This window comes from Mustelus asterias, chromosome 28, assembly GCF_964213995.1.
Source record: "Mustelus asterias chromosome 28, sMusAst1.hap1.1, whole genome shotgun sequence".
In the NCBI taxonomy this organism is placed as follows: Eukaryota; Metazoa; Chordata; class Chondrichthyes; order Carcharhiniformes; family Triakidae; genus Mustelus; species Mustelus asterias.
The window spans coordinates 28,451,810-28,471,307 of record NC_135828.1 but is presented as its reverse complement, the minus strand read 5'-3'; the positions used below and the strand labels follow the sequence as shown (position 1 = coordinate 28,471,307).

Below are 19,498 nucleotides of genomic sequence, written 5' to 3'. Positions count from 1 at the left end.
CATATAAGATGATTAGAGGTTTAGATAGGGTGGATAGTGATAGCCTTTTTCCTCTGATGGAGAAATCCAGCACGAGGGGGCATGGCTTTAAATTGAGGGGGGGTAGTTATAGAACCGATGTCAGGGGTAGGTTCTTTACCCAGAGGGTGGTGAGGGATTGGAATGCCCTGCCAGCATCAGTTGTAAATGCGCCTAGTTTGGGGGCGTTTAAGAGATCCGTAGATAGGTTCATGGACGAAAAGAAATTGGTTTAGGTTGGAGGGTCACAGTTTTTTTTTTTAACTGGTCGGTGCAACATCGTGGGCTGAAGGGCCTGTTCTGCGCTGTAATGTTCTATGTTCTATGTTCTATGTTCTAAATATCTCGGCTAGGGGACCCGCAATTTCCTCTCTAGCCTCCCACAATGTCTTGGGATACACTTCATCAGGTCCCGGGGATTTATCTACCTTGTTGCGCTTTAAGACTTCCAGCACCTCCTTCTCTGCAATATGTACACTCAGGAAATAATATGTGCTATGGATAAAGGGAAACCAGTGGACGTACTGGAATTAGATTTCCAGAAGGTATTTTATAAGATGCCGTTTCAAAGGTTATTGTGAAAAATAGAAGTTCTTGGTGTCGGGGGTAATATATTGGCTTGGATAGAAGATTGGCTCGCTGACAGGAAACAGAGAGTAGGCATAAATGGGTCCTTTTCTGGTTGTCGAGATGTACCGAGAGGTTTGCCACAGGGATCAGGGCTGGGGCTGGGGCTTCAACGCTTTACAATTTATATCAATGATAGGGTGAAGGGATGAATGCTAAATTTTCTGACAACACAAAGATGTGAAGGATGGTATGTGTGGAGAGGTCACAATGAGGCTACGAAGGGACACAGAAGATTAAGTGAGTGGGCAAAGAACTGACAAGTGGAGTATAATGTGGGAAAATGTGAAATTGTCCATTTTGGCAGTTAAGACCCTATATTCAGATATAATCCCATTATTCTCACACTCAATCTGAAATTCTATCACATTATGATCACTCTTTCCCAGAGGATCATTTTGCAAAACTATTAATAATTAGCCAGGGCTCGTTACACACACTAGATCGAACATAGCTTATTCCCTGGTTGTTTTTGTTTAACATATTATTCTGCTGCTTGTCATTTTTATAAATGACCTGGATGAGGGCGTAGAAGGATGGGTCAGTAAATTTGCGGATGACACTAAAGTCGGTGGAGTTGTGGACAGTGTGAAAGGTTGTTGCAGGTTACAGAGGGACATAGATAAGCTGCAGAGCTGGGCTGAGAGGTGGCAAATGGAGTTTAATGCGGAAAAGTGTGAGGCGATTCACTTTGGAAGGAGTAACAGGAATACAGAGTACTGGGCTAATGGTAAGATACTTGGTAGTGTGGATGAGCAGAGAGATCTCGGTGTCCATGTGCAAAGATCCCCGAAAGTTGGCACCCAGGTTGATAGGGTTGTTAAGAAGGCGTACAGTGTGTTAGCTTTTATTGGGAGAGGGATTGAGTTTCGGAGCCATGATGTCATGTTGCAGCTGTACAAAACTCTGGTGCGGCCGCACTTGGAGTATTGCATACAGTTCTGATCACCGCATTATAGGAAGGATGTGGAAGCATTGGAAAGGGTGCAGAGGAGATTTACCAGGATGTTGCCTGGTATGGTGGGAAGGTCTTATGAGGAAAGGCTGAGTGACTTGAGGCTGTTTTCGTTAGAGAGAAGAAGGTTAAGAGATGACTTAATAGAGGCATACAAGATGATCAGAGGATTAGATAGGGTGGACAGTGAGAGCCTTTTTCCTCGGATGGTGATGGCTAGCACGAGGGGCCATAGCTTTAAATTGAGGGGTGAGAGATATAGGACAGATGTCAGAGGTAGGTTCTTTACTCAGAGAGTAGTAAGGGCGAGGAATGCCCTGCCTGCAACAGTAGTGGATTCGTCAACATTAAGGGCATTTAAATGGTCATTGGATAAACATATGGATGATATTGGAATAGTGTAGGTTAGATGGGATTTAGATTGGTTTCACTGGTCGGCGCAACATTGAGGGCCGAAGGGCCTGTACTGCGCTGTTATGTTCTGTGTTCTATGTTCTATATTGTTATAGAAAACTATCTCCAATATGTTTCCTTGTTCTCTGGGCTATTTTGCCAGTTTGGTTTGCCCAGTCTGTATTAGATTGAAATCCCCCATGATTATTGCAGTTTATTTGTTACAGGTTGCTGTAACTTCCTGAACAGCACTCTGTTCCAACACTACAATTCCCTTTACTCTGAGCACCTTCTGTCCTTTCTTATTTCTCACTTCCCCCGCCACCATTGATATTCTCACGGTGATTTTTTTTCTCACAATCCCTCCTCCCCTTCATCCCGGGTGTCTTTTTGCAAAGTCGAGTATCTTTTATTCTGCAAACTTGCTCACCCTGTAACCGTATCTCAGCAGTAGATTCGGTCAAATCCATTGGTTGTTATTTGTGTCATTAATTCACCTGTGTGACTATGAATACTTTACATGTCAGGATGTAGAGATTTTAATGTCAGCTTTTAATTATTATTTTTCCTGATATGACCTGGGTCGACCATATCCGATTGCCACCTGTTCAACTCACTTTCCCCAGGCACGATCTGCTGAGTCTTACTTACCCTTCTCCTGTCTCATTTTTGCCTTTCCCCCTCCCCTTCCCACTCCCCTACCCCCGTCCCCTTCCCCTTTCTTCCCCCTCCCCTTCCCCCCTCCCGCACTCCCCTTCCCCACTCCCCTTTCCACCCTCTCCTTTCCCCCCCCCCCCCTCCCCTCTGCTATATTTTCAGGGATCCTGAACATAGTCCGAACACGGGAGTTTATCTCCTGCAGTATGTTAATGAGGAGTCTCTAACCTGGTCAAAGGAGAAATCAGTGTTGAGTCGGGCTCAGGCCGAGCCTGTCCACCTCTGGTTTCAGGGGTTTGCTGTGGCCTAACCAGCGTCTGCCAACAAATAACTCCTAACGCAACATCCTAAGGTCCACTACCGCTGAAGCAAACAGAAATGTTCCTGAAAGGGCCAGTGGAGGGGAGGCAGCTGCCAGCAGAGGCCTGGACTATTTAGCTGAGGCCTGAGGGCTGATCTCAGGCCTATCTGGGCCTCTCTGGGCCTGTGCTGCTCACATTGGGTAGGGCCTGGCTCTGAAAATATGTTCGGATCCATGTTTCCCCGAATACCTCCCGACAGTGCTGCCCTCTCTCAGCACTGCACTGGAGCGTTCGTCAAAGTTGCTTCAGATTCTGCAATGGGCCTTGAGCCCACAACTTGCCGACGGTTGTTGCTCCTGCCGACGGTTGTTGCTCCTGGCGACGGTTGTTGCTCCTGGCGACGGTTGTTGCTCCTGGCGACGGTTGTTGCTCCTGGCGACGGGTTGTTACTCCTGGCGACGGGTTGTTGCTCCTGGTGACGGGTTATTGCTCTTGGCGACGGGTTGTTACTCCTGGCAACGGTTGTTGCTCGTGGCCACAGTTGTTACTCCTGGCGACGGTCGGTGCTCTTGGCGACGGTTGATGCTGTTGGTGATGGTTGTTGCCCTTGGCGACGGTTGTTGTTCTTGGTGACGGTTGTTGCTTTTGGTGACGGTTGTTGCCCTTGGCGACGGTTGTTGCCCTTGGCGACGGTTGTTGCTCTTGGTGATGGTTGTTGCTCTTGGTGACGGTTGTTGCTCTTGGCGATGGTTGTTGCTCCTGGCGATGATAGTTGCTCGTGGTGACGGTTGTTGCTCTTGGTGATGGTTGTTGCTCTTGGTGACGGTTGTTGCTCCTGGCGACGGTTGTTGCTCTTGGCGACGGTTGTTGCTCTTGGCGACGGTGGTTGATCTTGTGTCTCCTCTTTTCAGGTCGGTTTTGCGGTGAGAAGCTTCCGGAAACGATTGTTTCCACAGACAGCCGGCTGTGGATTGAATTCCGTAGCAGCAGTAACTGGGTGGGGAAAGGCTTCTCTGCTGTTTATGAAGGTACAAATATTATTAAACTAAACCGTGTCTTCAAAGGTGTTAGTTTGTGAAATGATTCGTGCTAACAATGTTACCGTGAATACCCATGTGAGCTTTTGAGACCAATCACTTTGAGGAGTGGCGTAGTGGGACTAATTGAATAGCCCGTTCAAGGAGCTGCCACACAGAGCGATGGGCCGAATGGCCTACGTCTATACTGTGTCTGAGTAGCCTGTGTCCAGTGTGCAGGAGGTGGCATGGCTGAGTGACTCCCTTCCCCCACACACACAGTGGGTGAATGGCCTCTCTCCTGTGACTGCACCAGTGGGTATTCAGACAGGGAGCTTCCCTGAGCCCCCAGCCCTGTGCCCAGGCTTTCCCTGCTCTGTGGGTGGCCTTGTCTGGGCGAGACGCTGACGGGAAGGCTCAGGCGGAGGCTGGCCAGTCGCTGCTGGGAAGACGGGGATACCTGCAGGTGGGGCCTGGAAAAACAGGGATTCATCCCCAGGGAATGTAGTCCGGCTGGGGTAACGGAAGTGGGTATACGCAGAGGGGGTGGGCAGTGGTTTTAGACCGTGGAACAGAGCTGAGATTCACATTGTGCCATGGGTACAGTCGACCCCTCTGGCCAGGGAATGACTGCGGACTCTCTCCTAATAGACGCTGACCCATTATTTCTTGGAGTCCTTCCTGGTGGGATTCTCCGGATAAGGAGGCCGGCTGGAAGCTGGATTGGGAGATGAACATTGCCAACCTCTCAGCAACTATCTGCTCTCAGGGGTATTTGGGCAGGAGAGGGGCACCTCAGGACAGCTTGGCATCCATATCACGATGCAGATGAGAGGGGACCTGATTGAAATATGTAAAATTCTAACCATTCGAACATGGCATTGTGGGCCATGGGGTGAAAGCGGCAATATGGCATTGCTGGAGGATCAGCCATGGTCATACTGAAGGTGCTTAACAACACCAGGTTAAAGTCCAACAGGTTTATTTGGTAGCAAAAGCCACACAAGCTTTCGAGGCTCTGAGCCCCTTCTTCAGGTGAGTGGGAATTCTGTTCACAAACAGAACTTATAAGACACAGACTCAATTGACATGAATAATGGTTGGAATGCGAATACTTACAACTAATCCAGTCTTTAAGAAACAAAACAATGGGAGTGGAGAGAGCATCAAGACAGGCTACAGCAGGCTCGAAGGGCTGAATGGCCTCCTCCTGATTCTAGTTTCTATGATTCAGCAATGGTAGTCCCATTGGATGTCAAGGGCAATATCGGTGATGGTGATTGCCTGGCACTTGTGTGGCGCGAACGTTACTTGCCACTGGTCGCCCCCAAGCCTGGATATTGTCCAGATCTTGTTGCATTTGGACACAGACTGCTTCAGTATCTGAGGAGCGGTGGATGATACGGAATATTACCTCAGGATGTTTAGAATGCTACAAGGGCTGTATAACTGCAAGTTGTTGCAATCGGTAACGAATGTTCCTTGCCAGTACACGCACGACTTGTATCTCACTCTCTCCTGTTCACCCTACAGCAATCTGTGGAGGGGACATTCGGAAGGACACCGGACAGATACAGTCTCCCAATTACCCAGACGACTACCGACCATCCAAGGAATGCATCTGGAGGATCACAGTTGATGAGAATTATCACATTGGTCTTGTATTCCAGGCCTTTGAGGTAAAGCTTCCCTCATTATTTATTGTGATTTATTCATTCTCGGGACAGAGACAGGATGCACGGAGGAGTTATTGTCCATGTTAGTATAACTGCTGTCAGCCTGTCTCTGATCACAGAGAAACATAGGTGGACCCCTGCACTGAGTGGCCTCGCTAGTGGATCCCTGCACTGAGTGGCCTCGCTAGTGGATCCCTGCACTGAGTGGCGTCGCTAGTGGATCCCTGCACTGAGTGGTCTCGATAGTGGATCCCTGCACTGAGTGGTCTCGATAGTGGATCCCTGCACTGAGTGGTCTCGATAGTGGATCCCTGCACTGAGTGGTCTCTATAGTGGATCCCTGCACTGAGTGGCCTCGATAGTGGATCCCTGCACTGAGTGGTCTCGATAGTGGATCCCTGCACTGAGTGGCCTCAATAGTGGATCCCTGCACTGAGTGGTCTCAATAGTGGGTCCCTGCCCTGAGTGGTCTCGATAGTGGATCCCTGCACTGAGTGGTCTCGATAGTGGATCCCTGCACTGAGTGGCCTCGATAGTGGATCCCTGCACTGAGTGGTCTCAATAGTGGATCCCTGCACTGAGTGGTCTCGATAGTGGATCCCTGCACCGAGTGGTCTCAATAGTGGATCCCTGCCCTGAGTGGTCTCGATAGTGGATCCCTGCACTGAGTGGTCTCGATAGTGGATCCCGGCACTGAGTGGTCTCGATAGTGGATCCCTGCACTGAGTGGTCTCGATAGTGGATCCCTGCACTGAGTGGTCTCGATAGTGGATCCCTGCACTGAGTGGTCTCGATAGTGGATCCCTGCACTGAGTGGTCTCGATAGTGGATCCCTGCACTGAGTGGTCTCGATAGTGGATCCCTGCACTGAGTGGTCTCGATAGTGGATCGCTGCACTGAGTGGTCTCGATAGTGGATCCCTGCACTGAGTGGTCTGGATAGTGGATCCCTGCACTAAGTGGTCTGGATAGTGGATCCCTGCAGTGAGTGGTCTCGATAGTGGATCCCTGCACTGAGTGGTCTCGATAGTGGATCCCTGCACTGAGTGGTCTCGATAGTGGATCCCTGCACTGAGTGGTCTGGATAGTGGATCCCTGCACTAAGTGGTCTGGATAGTGGATCCCTGCAGTGAGTGGTCTGGATAGTGGATCCCTCACTGAGTGGTCTCGATAGTGGATCCCTCACTGAGTGGTCTGGATAGTGGATCCCTCACTGAGGGGTCTGGATAGTGAATCCCTCACTGAGTGGTCTGGATAGTGGATCCCTCACTGAGTGGTCTGGATAGTGGATCCCTCACTGAGTGGTCTCAAGACTGGGTAACTGTTAGCCTCAGCCCCGTGTATGGGGCTGCGATTAGGGGGGATTATTCTGATAATTCAGCTCCATTCCTCAGGGAGCTCAGTGCCAGCAGTGATTGAGTGGAATGATCCCAGGATCCGGTGAGAGTGTTGATGGGATTGATTTCCCGTTCTGGAATGTTCTGTGTGTTTGCTGAATTCTGGCTGGTTGCTGCCCAGATTCTGACCGTTCTCTGCACAAACCCTTTCCTATTTCCTGTTGCCGCTCTCCAGATCGAGAGACACGACAGTTGTGCTTACGACTACCTGGAGATCCGCGATGGCGACAGTGCAGACGCAACTCTGATTGGTCAATTCTGTGGCTACAACAAACCCAACGATGTCAAGTCCAGCTCCAACAAACTGTGGCTCAGGTTCATGTCAGATAGTTCCATCAACAAGGCCGGATTTGCGGCAAACTATTTCAAAGGTGGGTGTCCCCCTTTTCACAGAATCGGAGAATGGGATAGTACTGCTGGAGGCCATTCAGCCCATCGGGTCTGGCTCTTTGGAGACCAATGCTGTTAGTCCCACCCTCCTGCTCCCCCAGCCCTGAAAACATTCATGTCCTCAACTGTTTTCCGATTCCTTTGGAAAATCCCTGTTGCGTTTGGTTCTCCGACCCTTTCCACAGAGGGTTGGAGATCAGCGGAGTTCCCTGCGTTTGATCTCACTGTTGTTGTGTTCCCTTGGGTCAGTTACGTGTTCCACGCCCCCCCCCCCCCCCGCACCGCCCTGCCTCCCCCTCAGGTGAATTCAGAGCATTGGCCCGGATTTCCAATGACTCCGTTTGGGTTGTGGGGTCAGTGCTGGCTGGAATTCTGCTCTGTAACATTGCTGGATGATACAGCTCTTGCAGTCCAGCCCCTTCGCCCCATTGGAAGCAGTTCTGATTTGGTTTATCAGACGAATACAAGGAATGGGCAGGTTGTCTGATCAGGAAAGGTGGGACAGGTAGGCTTGTATCCACTGGAGTTTAGAAGAGTAAGAGGCGGCTTGATTGAAACATATAAGATCCTGACAGGGGTATTGATAGGGTGGATGTGGAGAGGATGTTTCCTCTTGTGGGAGAATCTAGAACGAGGGGTCACTGCTTAAAAATAAGGGGTCGCCCATTTAAGACAGGCACCAGCAGAAATGTCTTCTCTCAGAGGGATGAGTGTGTCTGGAACCCACTGTCGGAGGGTCAGTGCTGAGGGAGTTCCGCACTGTCAGAGGGTCAGTGCTGAGGGTGTGCCGCACTGTCAGAGGGTCAGTACTGAGGGAGTGCCGCACTGTCAGAGGGTCAGTGCTGAGGGAGTGCCACACTGTCAGAGGGTCAGTACTGAGGGAGTGCCGCACTGTCAGAGGGACAGTACTGAGGGAGTGCCGCACTGTCAGAGGGTCAGTGCTGAGGGAGTGCCGCACTGTCAGAGGGTCAGTGCTGAGGGAGTGCCGCACTGTCAGAGGGTCAGTGCTGAGGGAGTGCCGCACTGGCAGAGGGTCAGTGCTGAGGGAGTGCCGCGCTGTCAGAGGGTCAGTGCTGTGGGAGTGCCACACTGTCAGAGGGTCAGTGCTGAGGGAGTGCCGCACTGTCAGAGGGTCAGTGCTGAGGGAGTGCCGCACTGTCAGAGGGTCAGTGCTGAGGGAGTGCCGCACTGTCAGAGGGTCAGTGCGGAGGGAGTGCCGCACTGTCAGAGGGTCAGTGCTGAGGGAGTGCCGCACTGTCAGAGTCAGTACTGAGGGAGTGCCGCACTGTCAGAGGGTCAGTGCTGAGGGAGTGCCGCACTGTCAGAGAGTCAGTACTGAGGGAGTGCCGCACTGTCAGAGGGTCAGTACTGAGGGAGTGCCGCACTGTCAGAGGGTCAGTACTGAGGGAGTGCCGCACTGTCAGAGGGTCAGTGCTGAGGGAGTGCCGCACTGTCAGAGGGTCAGTGCTGAGGGAGTGCCGCACTGTCAGAGGGTCAGTACTGAGGGAGTGCCGCACTGTCAGAGGGTCAGTGCTGAGGGAGTGCCGCACTGTCAGAGGGTCAGTACTGAGGGAGTGCTGCACTGTCAGAGGGACAGTGCTGAGGGAGTGCCGCACAGTCAGAGGGTCAGTGCTGAGGGAGTGCCGCACTGTCAGAGGGTCAGTGCTGAGGGAGTGCCGCACTGTCAGAGGGTCAGTACTGAGGGAGTGCTGCACTGTCAGAGGGTCAGTACTGAGGGAGTGCCGCACTGTCAGAGGGTCAGTGCTGAGGGAGTGCCGTACTGTCAGAGGGTCAGTGCTGAGGGAGTGCCGCACTGTCAGAGGGTCAGTGCTGAGGGAGTTCCGCACTGTCAGAGGGTCAGTGCTGAGGGAGTGCCGTACTGTCAGACGGTCAGTGCTGAGGGAGTGCCGCACTGTCAGAGGGTCAGTGCTGAGGGAGTGCCGCACTGTCAGAGGGTCAGTGCTGAGGGAGTGCCGCACTGTCAGAGGGTCAGTGCTGAGGGAGTGCCGCACTGTCAGAGGGTCAGTGCTGAGGGAGTGCCGCACTGTCAGAGGGTCAGTGCTGAGGGAGTGCCGCACTGTCGGAGGGTCAGTGCTGAGGGAGTGCCGCACTGTCAGAGGGTCAGTACTGAGGGAGTGCCGCACTGTCAGAGGGTCAGTACTGAGGGAGTGCCGCACTGTCAGAGGGTCAGTACTGAGGGAGTGCCGCACTGTCAGAGGGTCAGTGCTGAGGGAGTGCCGCACTTTCAGAGGGTCAGTACTGAGGGAGTGCTGAACAGTGAGATTCTCTAATGCCTCTGGGTCCAATATTTACCGTTTGATCAGCATCACTCAGTCTGCTGATCCCATCTTTCCTCATAAAACAATCCCTCCATTCCGGGGATCATCCCGGTGAACCCTCTCTGAACTGCCTCCAATGAAATAACATCTTTCCTTCAGTAAGGGAACCAAAACTGCTCCCGGTGCCTCCAGGTCTGGTCTCAGCAGTACCTTGTACAGCTGCAGCAAGACTTCCCCACTCTAATACTCCAAACTCCTTGAAATTGGGACCAATATTCCATTACCCTTCCTGATCACCTGCTGTACCTGTGTGCTAGCTTTCTGTGTTTCGTGCACAGGTCCCCCCCCCCCCCCTACCCTGCCCGACCCTCCCACTCCCCCCACCACCCTGCCCGACCCTCCCACTCCCCCGAGTCCCTTTGTGTTGCAGTTTTCCTGCAGCTTTTCTCCATTTATATAATACTCTGTTCTTTTGTTTCCAAAATGAGCATCACATTTTCCCACATTATACTCTGTTTGCCACCTTTTCACCCACTCACTGAACCGATCAGTATCTCTTTGTAAACTGTTCCTATCCCTCTCGCTACTCACCTTTCCATTTATTTTTCTGGTGTCTGAAAATGTGTCAGTAATACATTCACTTCCTTCCTCCAGGCCATTAATCTATCTTGTAACCAATCGCAGGTCCCAGCACCGTTCCCTGTGGACCCCCTGCTTACGGTCACCAAGCTGAAAAAGGACCCCTTACCCCCCCACTCGCTGCATGCTGCCCCTGAGCCCATTCCCTCTCTGTCTCCGCACTATATTACTGGAATGCGCTGTCCCTTTAATAACCTCTCGCCCAGCGCCACCTACTTACCTTACCCACGAGCCCCACCTGCTGTGCTTATGTGGAACTGCTTTAACCTGGTGTTGGTAAACTTCTTACTGATGTGGAACTGTCAGCAGTCTCAGTGATGTTGTGACTGAGGCAGCGACTCACCTTCCAGGATGCGGTCCGAATGAACTGCTGCCGTGCAATTCACAGAATCGTCAACATTTGGAGCACAGAATGATCCCATGCAGCCTGTGCTTTAACCTTAACCCTAAACCTAACCCAAAAGCCAGGCCTGCCTTGCCGAATCCCACTGTCTGGTCTTTGTCCCAGTGGGTTGACAGTGTTTCGAATCTGTATCCAAGCGGCTTTAAAATCTGCTCGGGCTTCCTGCCCTTTCAGACAGTGAGTTCCAGAACCCCCACCCAATCCCCCCTAACCCACGTCCCCACCCATTGGGTGAAAACATTACTCCTAAACTCCTCTCCAACCCTGTTTTACAGGCTAACTGACCCCCCCACATTATTCCCACCCACTCTCTCCCAGACCCTCAGAATCTTACCCAGCTCAGTTACATCCCCTCCTCCTCCTCCTCTTCCCCCCCCCCCCCCCCCACTCCGCTCAGCAACAGAGCCTCTGAGGGTGGCCCAACCTGCCCAATCTTCCCTTCTTGCTAAAATTCTCCAGCACACTCACATCCTTCCTGTGAGATAGAAACAGGGAGGTTGTTTCCACTGGCGGGTGAAACCGGAACAAGGGGGCATGGCCTCAAAATAAGGGGGAGCAGATTTAGGACTGAGTTGAGGAGGAACTTCTTCACACAAAGGGTTGTGAATCTGTGGAATTCTCTGCCCAGTGAAGCAGTTGAGGCTACCTCATTGAATGTTTTTAAGGCAAGGATAGATACATTTTTGAACAGTAAAGGAATTAAGGGTTATGGTGAGCGGGCGGGTAAGTGGAGCTGAGTTCACAAAAAGATCAGCCATGATCTTATTGAATGGCGGAGCAGGCTCGAGGGGCCAGATGGAATACTCCTGCTCCTAGTTCTTATGTTCTTATGTAACACAGTGACCAGTCTCCTCACCTGTGTCCTAACCAGTTCCAGCCTGGGCTTCCTGCTCTATGCCTTGGCTAATAAAGGCAAGTATCCCATATGCCTCCCTCACCCCCTCTCTCTTCAGGGAATAGTGGGCATTCACTCCAAGGTCCCTCTGTCCTACATTGTCAATATTCTCCCATTTATTCTGTGTTTCATTTCCCATGTTAGCCTTCCCCAAAGACATTGCCTCACATTCATAGAAACATAGAAATAGGAGCAGGAGGAGGCCATTCGGCCCTTCGAGCCTGTTCCGCCATTCATTACGATCATGGCTGATCATCAAATTCAATGTCCTGATTCCGCCTTCCCCCCCGCCCGCCCGCTCCATATCCTTTGTTCCCCTTCGCCTCGAGAGCTATATGCAACTGCTTCCTGAAAACATTCAATATTTTAGCCACAACTACTTTCTATGGTAGCAAATTCCACAGGCTCACCACTCTCTGGGTGAAGAAATTTCTCCCCAACTCTGTCCTAAACAGTCTACTCTGTATTTTCAGACTGTGGCCCCTGGTTCTGGACACCCCCACCATCAGGACATCCTCCCTGCATCTACCCTGTCGAGTCCTATTAGAATTTTATAGGTTTCAATGTGATACCCCTTTATTCTTCAAAACTCCAGCGAAAACAATCCTAACCTAGTCAATCTCTCCTCATACATCAGTCCCGCCATCCCCGGAATCAGCCGGGTAAACCTTCACTGCACTCCCTCGAGAGCAAGAACATCCTTCCTCAGAAAAGGAGACCAAAACTGCACACAATACTCTGGGTGTGGCCTCACCAAGGCCCTGTATAATTGCAACAACACATCCCTGCTCCTGTACTCGAAACCTCTCGCAATGAAGGCCAACATACCATTTGCCTTCTTTACCGCCTGCTGCACCTGCATGCTTACCTTCAGCGACTGGTGCACAAGGACACCCAGGTCCCGCTGCACACGCCCCTCTCCCAATTTACAGCCATTCAGGTAGTAATCTGCCTTCTTGTTTTTGCTTCCAAAGTGAATAACCTCACATTTATCCAAATTATACTGCATCTGCCATTGATTTGCCCACTCACCCAACCTGTCCAGATCATTCTGAAGGATCTCTGCATCCTCGTCACAGTTCACCCTCCCACACAACTTGGTATCATCTTCAAACTTTGAGATGTTACATTTTGTTCCCTCATCCAAATCATTAATATATATTGTGAATAGCTGGGGTCCCAGCACCGATCCCTGTGGCACCCCACTAGTTACTGCCTGACAATTTGAAAAGCACCCATTAATTCCTACTCTTTGTTCGCTCTCTGCCAACCAGTTTCCTATTGGACCAGTTTCCTATTGGACCAGTTCCCGATTGGTCACATTGCCATGCTGAATCGAATGGGTTACAGTGATTGGTCACATTGCCATGCTGAATCGAATGGGTTACAGTGATTGGTTGTCTTTACGTGTGCTTTCCCCAGACTGAATTACTCCAACATTCCCCAGCCAATCTCCAGCCTCCATCCACTCAGCACCTCATTAACACCAGCCGGCCCTGTCCAATCCCAGCCTGAACCCGAATCACCCCCAACATCACCCTCAAGAACAGCTACTCCTCAAATATAATCACCTCATCCTTCTTTTCAATTCCCTCCATTGCCTCACCCCCCCCCACTCTGCCCCTCCCCCCACTCTGCCCCTCCCCCCACTCTGCCCCTCCCCCCACTCTGCCCCTCCCCCCACTCTGCCCCTACCCCCACTCTGCCCCTACCCCCACTCTGTCCCCCAACCCCCACTCTCCCCCGACCCCCACTCTCCCCCTCCCCCCACTCTCCCCCTCCCCCCACTCTGCCCCTCCCCCCACTCTGCCCCTCCCCCCACTCTGCCCCTCCCCCCACTCTCTCCTTCCCCCCACTCTCCCCCTCCCCCACTCTCCCCCTCCCCCACTCTCCCCCTCCCCCCACTCTCCCCCTCCCCCCCACACTCCCCCTCCCCCCCACTCTCCCCCTCCCCCCCCACTCGGCCCCTCCCCCCCACTCGGCCCCTCCCCCCCACTTGGCCCCTCCCCCCACTCGGCCCCTCCCCCCCCACTCGGCCCCTCCCCCCACTCGGCCCTTCCCCCCACTCTGCCCCTCCACCCACTCTGCCCCTCCCCCTGCACTCTCTCCCTCCCCCCCTCCCCCTGCACTCTCTCCCTCCCTCGCTCCCCCCGCTCTCTCTCCCTCCCCCCGCACTCTCTCCCTCCCTCCCTCCCCCCGCACTCTCTCCCTCCCCCTCCCCCGCACTCCCTCCCTCCCCCCCTCCCCCCGCACTCCCTCCCTCCCCCCCTCCCCCCGCACTCCCTCCCTCCCCCCCTCCCCCCGCACTCTCTCCCTCCCCCCCTCCCCCCGCACTCCCTCCCTCCCCCGCACTCCCTCCCTCACCCCCTCCCCCCGCACTCTCTCCCTCCCTCGCTCCCCCCGCTCTCTCTCCCTCCCCCCGCACTCCCTCCCTCCCCCCGCACTCCCTCCCTCACCCCCTCCCCCCGCACTCTCTCCCTCCCTCGCTCCCCCCGCTCTCTCTCCCTCCCCCCGCACTCCCTCCCTCCCCCGCACTCCCTCCCTCACCCCCTCCCCCCGCACTCTCTCCCTCCCCCCCTCCCCCCGCACTCACCCCTCCCCCCACCCCTGCACTCTCTCCCTCGGCAGGGTTTGACGTGTTGTTTCTCTGTTCCCAGAGGTGGATGAGTGTTTGGGGTTGGATCGTGGGGGCTGTCAGCAGCGCTGTGTCAACACACTGGGCAGTTACAGGTGTGCATGTGAGCCCGGCTTCGAGTTGGGAGCGGACGGCAGGAGCTGTGAAGGTAACCGATCTCAAACCCCGCCTGAAACAGTGTGCACACTCACACTCTCCCTCGCCCTCCCCTCCCTCACCCTCCCCTCACCCTCCCCTCCCTCGCACCCCCCTCACCCTCCCCTCCCTCACCCTCCCCTCCCTCCCCCTCGCCCTCCCCTCACCCTCGCCCCCCCTCACCCTCCCCCCCTCACCCTCCCCTCGCTCACCCTCCCCTCCCCTCCCTCACCCTCCCCTTCGCCCTCCCCTCCCTCACCCTCCCCTTCGCCCTCCCCTTCGCCCTCCCCTCCCTCGCCCTCCCCTCCCTCACCCTCCCCTTCGCCCTCCCCTCCCTCACCCTCCCCTTCGCCCTCCCCTCCCTCACCCTCCCTCCCCCCCTCCCATCCCTCGCCCTCCCCTCCCCTCCCCTCCCTCACCCTCCCCTCACTCTCCCTCCCCCTCGCCCTCCCCTCCCTCACCCTCCCCTCCCTCGTCCTCCCCTCCCTCGCCCTCCCCTCCCTCACCCTCCCCTCCCTCACCCCCCCTCCCTCACCCTCCCCTCCCTCACCCACCCCTCCCTCACCCTCCCCTCCCTCACCCTCGCCCCCCCTCACCCTCCCCTCTCTCGCCCTCCCCTCCCCTCCCATCCCTCGCCCTCCCCTCCCCTCCCATCCCTCACCCTCGCCTCCCTCACCCCCTCCCTCACCCTCCCCTCCCTCGCCCTCCCCTCCCTCGCCCTCCCCTCCCTCGCCCTCCCCTCCCTCGCCCTCCCCTCCCTCGCCCTCCCCTCCCTCGCCCTCCCCTCCCTCGCCCTCCCCCTCCCTCGCCCTCCCCTCCCTCGTCCTCCCCTCCCTCGTCCTCCCCTCCCTCGCTCTCCCCTCCCTCGCCCTCCCCTCCCTCGCCCTCCCCTCCCTCGCCCTCCCCTCCCTCGCCCCCCCCTCCCTCGCCCCCCCTCGCCCTCCCCTCCCTCGCCCCCCCTCGCCCTCCCCTCCCTCGCCCTCCCCTCCCTCGCCCTCCCCTCCCTCGCCCTCCCCTCCCTCGCCCTCCCCTCCCTCGCCCTCCTCTCCCTCGCCCTCCCCTCCCTCACCCTCCCCTCCCTCACCCTCCCCTCCCTCACCCTCCCCTCCCTCACCTTCCCCTCCCTCACCCTCCCCTCCCTCACCTTCCCCTCCCTCACCCTCCCCTCCCTCACCCTCCCCTCCCTCACCTTCCCCTCCCTCACCCTCCCCTCCCTCACCTTCCCCTCCCTCACCCTACCCTCCCATCTCTCGCCCTCCCCTCCCTCGCTCTCCCCTCCCTCGCCCTCCCCTCCCTCGCCCTCCCCTCCCTCGCCCTCCCCTCCCTCGCCCTCCCCTCCCTCGCCCTCCCCTCCCTCGCCCTCCCCTCCCTCGCCCTCCCCTCCCCTCCCTCGCCCTCCCCTCCCCTCCCTCGCCCTCCCCTCCCTCGCCCACCCCTCCCTCGCCCTCCCCTCCCTCGCCCTCCCCTCCCTCGCCCTCCCCTCCCTCGCCCTCCCCTCCCTCGCCCTCCCCTCCCTCGCCCTCCCCTCCCTCGCACTCCCCTCACTCGCCCTCCCCTCCCCTCCCTCGCCCTCCCCTCCCCTCCCTCGCCCGCCCCTCCCCTCCCTCGCCCGCCCCTCCCCTCCCTCGCCCGCTCCTCCCTTCCCTCACCCGCCCCTCCCCTCCCCTCCCTCGCCCTCCCCTCCCCTCCCCTCCCTCGCCCTCCCCTCCCCCGCCCTCCCCTCCCCCGCCCTCCCCTCCCCCGCCCTCCCCTCCCCCGCCCTCCCCTCCCCTCCCTCGCCCTCCCCTCCCCCGCCCTCCCCTCCCCTCCCTCGCCCTCCCCTGCCCTCCCTCGCCCTCCCCTCCCCCGCCCTCCCCTCCCCCGCCCTCCCCTCCCCTCCCTCCCCTCCCCTCCCTCGCCCTCCCCTCCCCTCCCTCACCCTCCCCTCCCCTCCCTCGCCCTCCCCTCCCTCGCCCTCCCCTCCCTCGCCCTCCCCTCCCTCGCCCTCCCCTCCCTCACCCTCCCCTCCCTCGCCCTCCCCTCCCTCGCCCTCCCCTCACCCTCCCCTCCCCCGCCCTCCCCTCGCCCTCCCCTCCCCTCCCTCGCCCTCCCCTCCCCTCCCTCGCCCTCCCCTCCCCTCCCTCGCCCTCCCCTCCCCTCCCCTCCCTCGCCCTCGCCCTCGCCCTCCCCTCCCCTCCCTCGCCCTCCCCTCCCCTCCCCTCCCTCGCCCTCCCCTCCCTCGCCCTCCCCTCCCTCGCCCTCCCCTCCCCTCCCCTCCCTCGCCCTCCCCTCCCCTCCCTCGCCCTCCCCTCCCCTCCCTCGCCCTCCCCTCCCCTCCCTCGCCCTCCCCTCCCCTCCCTCGCCCTCCCCTCCCTCGCCCTCCCCTCCCTCGCCCTCCCCTCCCTCGCCCTCCCCTCCCTCGCCCTCCCTCCCTCGTCCTCCCCTCCCTCGCCCTCCCCTCCCCTCCCTCGCCCTCCCCTCCCTCGCCCTCCCCTCCCTCCCCTCCCTCGCCCTCCCCTCCCCTCCCTCCCCTCCCTCGCCCTCCCCTCCCCTCCCCTCCCCTCCCTCGCCCTCCCCTCCCCTCCCCTCCCTCGCCCTCGCCCTCCCCTCCCCTCCCCTCCCTCGCCCTCCCCTCCCCTCCCTCGCCCTCCCCTCCCCTCCCTCGCCCTCCCCTCCCCTCCCTCGCCCTCCCCTCCCTCGCCCTCCCCTCCCCTCCCCTCCCTCGCCCTCCCCTCCCCTCCCCTCCCTCACCCTCCCCTCCCCTCCCTCGCCCTCCCCTCCCCTCCCTCGCCCTCCCCTCCCCTCCCTCGCCCTCCCCTCCCCTCCCTCGCCCTCCCCTCCCTCGCCCTCCCCTCCCCTCCCTCGCCCTCCCCTCCCCTCCCTCGCCCTCCCCTCCCCTCCCCTCCCTCGCCCTCCCCTCCCCTCCCTCGCCCTCCCCTCCCCTCCCTCGCCCTCCCCTCCCCTCCCTCACCCTCCCCTCCCCTCCCTCGCCCTCCCCTCCCCTCCCTCGCCCTCCCCTCCCTCGCCCTCCTCTCCCTCGCCCTCCCCTCCCTCGCCCTCCCCTCCCTCGCCCTCCCCTCCCTCGCCCTCCTCTCCTCTGAGAGATGGTGAGCTTAGTGAAAAAGGAGAAGGAGACATACATAAATTTAAGGAAATTGAAAACGGATAAGGCTCTTGAGGAATATAAGGATGGCAGGGAAGAGTTTAAACAGGGATTTAGGAGGGGAAAAAAGGGGCCATGAAATGTCCTTGGCAGGCAGGATTAAGGAGAATCCCAAGGCTTTTTATGCATATATAAGGAGGAAGAGGGTAGCTAAGGAAAGGGTAGGTCCACTCAGGGACAGTGGAGTGAATCTGTGTGTGGAGCCAGATGAGGTGGGTGAGGTCCTTAACGAGTACTTTGCATCAGTGTTCACAACGGAGGAGGATGTGGTGGATGGTGAGTGTAGAAAGGAGGATGTTGACATTCTCGGACATGTTGAGATAAAAAGGGAGGTGGTATTGGAAGTTTTTAAAAACATTAAGGAGGACAAGTCAGGGGTGGCACGGTGGCACAGTGGTTAGCACTGCTGCCTCACAGCACCAAGGACCCGGGTTCGATTCCCGGCTTGGGTCACTGTCTGCGTGGAGTTTGCACATTCTCCCCGTGTCTGCGTGGGTTTCCTCCGGGTGCTCCGGTTTCCTCCCACAGTCCAAAGATGTGCGGGTTAGGTGGATTGGCCGTGCTAAATTGCCCCTTAATGTCAGGGGGACTAGCTAGGGTAAATGCATGGGGTTACAGGGATAGGGCCCGGGTGGGATTGGGGTCAGTGCAGACTCGATGGGCCAAATGGCCTCCCTTTGCACTGTAGGGGTTCTAGGATAATTTTTTTAAAGTCCCCAGGGCCTGATAGGGTCTATCCCAGGACACTGAGAGAGGCTAGGGAAGAAATTGCTGAGGCCAAAATCTTTGTGTCCTCTTTAGCCACAGGCAAAGTTCCAGAGGATTGGAGAGTAGCTAACATTGTTCCTCTGTTTAAGAAGGTTAGGAGAGACAGGGGCACGGTAGCACAGTGGTTAGCACTGCTGCTTCACAGCTCCAGGGTCCCGGGTTCGATTCCCGGCTCGGGTCACTGTCTGTGTGGAGTTTGCACATTCTCCCCGTGTCTGCGTGGGTTTCCTCCGGGTGCTCCGGTTTCCTCCCACAGTCCAAAGATGTGTGGGTTAGGTTGATTGGCCAGGTTAAAAATTGCCCCTTAGAGTCCTGGGATGCGTAGGTTAGAGGGATTAGCGGGTAAAATATGTGGGGTGGGATTGTGGTCGGTGCAGACTCGATGGGCCGAATGGCCTCCTTCTGCACTGTAGGGTTTCTATGATTCTATCTATGACAATCCAGGAAATTACAGGCCTGTGAGTCTTCCATCAGTGGTGGGGAAATTATTGGAGAAGATTCTTCGGGACAGGATATACTCACATCTGGAAGAGAATAGGTTATTAGTGATAGCAGCATGGTTTTGTGAAGGGGAGATCATGTCTTATAAATTTGTGTTCCTTTGAGGAAGTGGCAAAAAACAGGGCAGGGCAGTGGATGTTGTATACATGGACTTTAGTCAAGCCTTCGCTGAGGTTCCTCATGGCAGGCTGATACAGAAGGAGAAGTCATATGGGACCCGAGGTGAGCTGGTAAGATGGATACAAAACTGGCTTTGGCGTCGAAAGCAGAGAGTAGCAGTGGAAGGGTACTTTTCTAACTGGAGGTCTGTGACAAGCGGGTTCCACAGGATCAGTGCTGGAGCCTCTGTTGTTTGTGATATATATAAATGATTTGGAGGAAAATGTAGATGGTCTGATTAGTAAATCTGCAGATGATAGAAACATTAGGGGGCTAGCGGATAGTGAGGAGGATTGTCTGAGGATACAGCAGGATATAAATCAGCTGGAGACCTGGACCGAAAGGTGGCCGATGGAATTTAACCCGGACAAATGTGAGGTGATGCGATTTGGAAGGTCTACTGCGGAAGGAAAGTATACAGTAAATGGTGAAGCCCTTAAAAATATTAGCACACAGAGGGATCTAGGCGAGTAGATCTGAAGGTGGCAACTCAGGTGGACAAGGTGGTCAAG

General features: G+C 56.5%; 1 protein-coding gene across 1 annotated transcript in view; it reads left to right on the top strand.

The window, feature by feature from the left end:
* LOC144480148 (bone morphogenetic protein 1-like) overlaps positions 1-19,498 on the top strand; it is a gene marked incomplete at its 5' end in the record, with an annotated part of 70,414 nt that overhangs the window by 50,121 nt on the left and 795 nt on the right. Inside the window, 4 exons of the mRNA XM_078199292.1 lie at positions 3,864-3,980; positions 5,502-5,647; positions 7,216-7,411; positions 14,304-14,429. Of these exons, the coding sequence (XP_078055418.1) occupies positions 3,864-3,980; positions 5,502-5,647; positions 7,216-7,411; positions 14,304-14,429 (585 nt within the window). The remainder of the gene's footprint in view (positions 1-3,863; positions 3,981-5,501; positions 5,648-7,215; positions 7,412-14,303; positions 14,430-19,498) is intronic.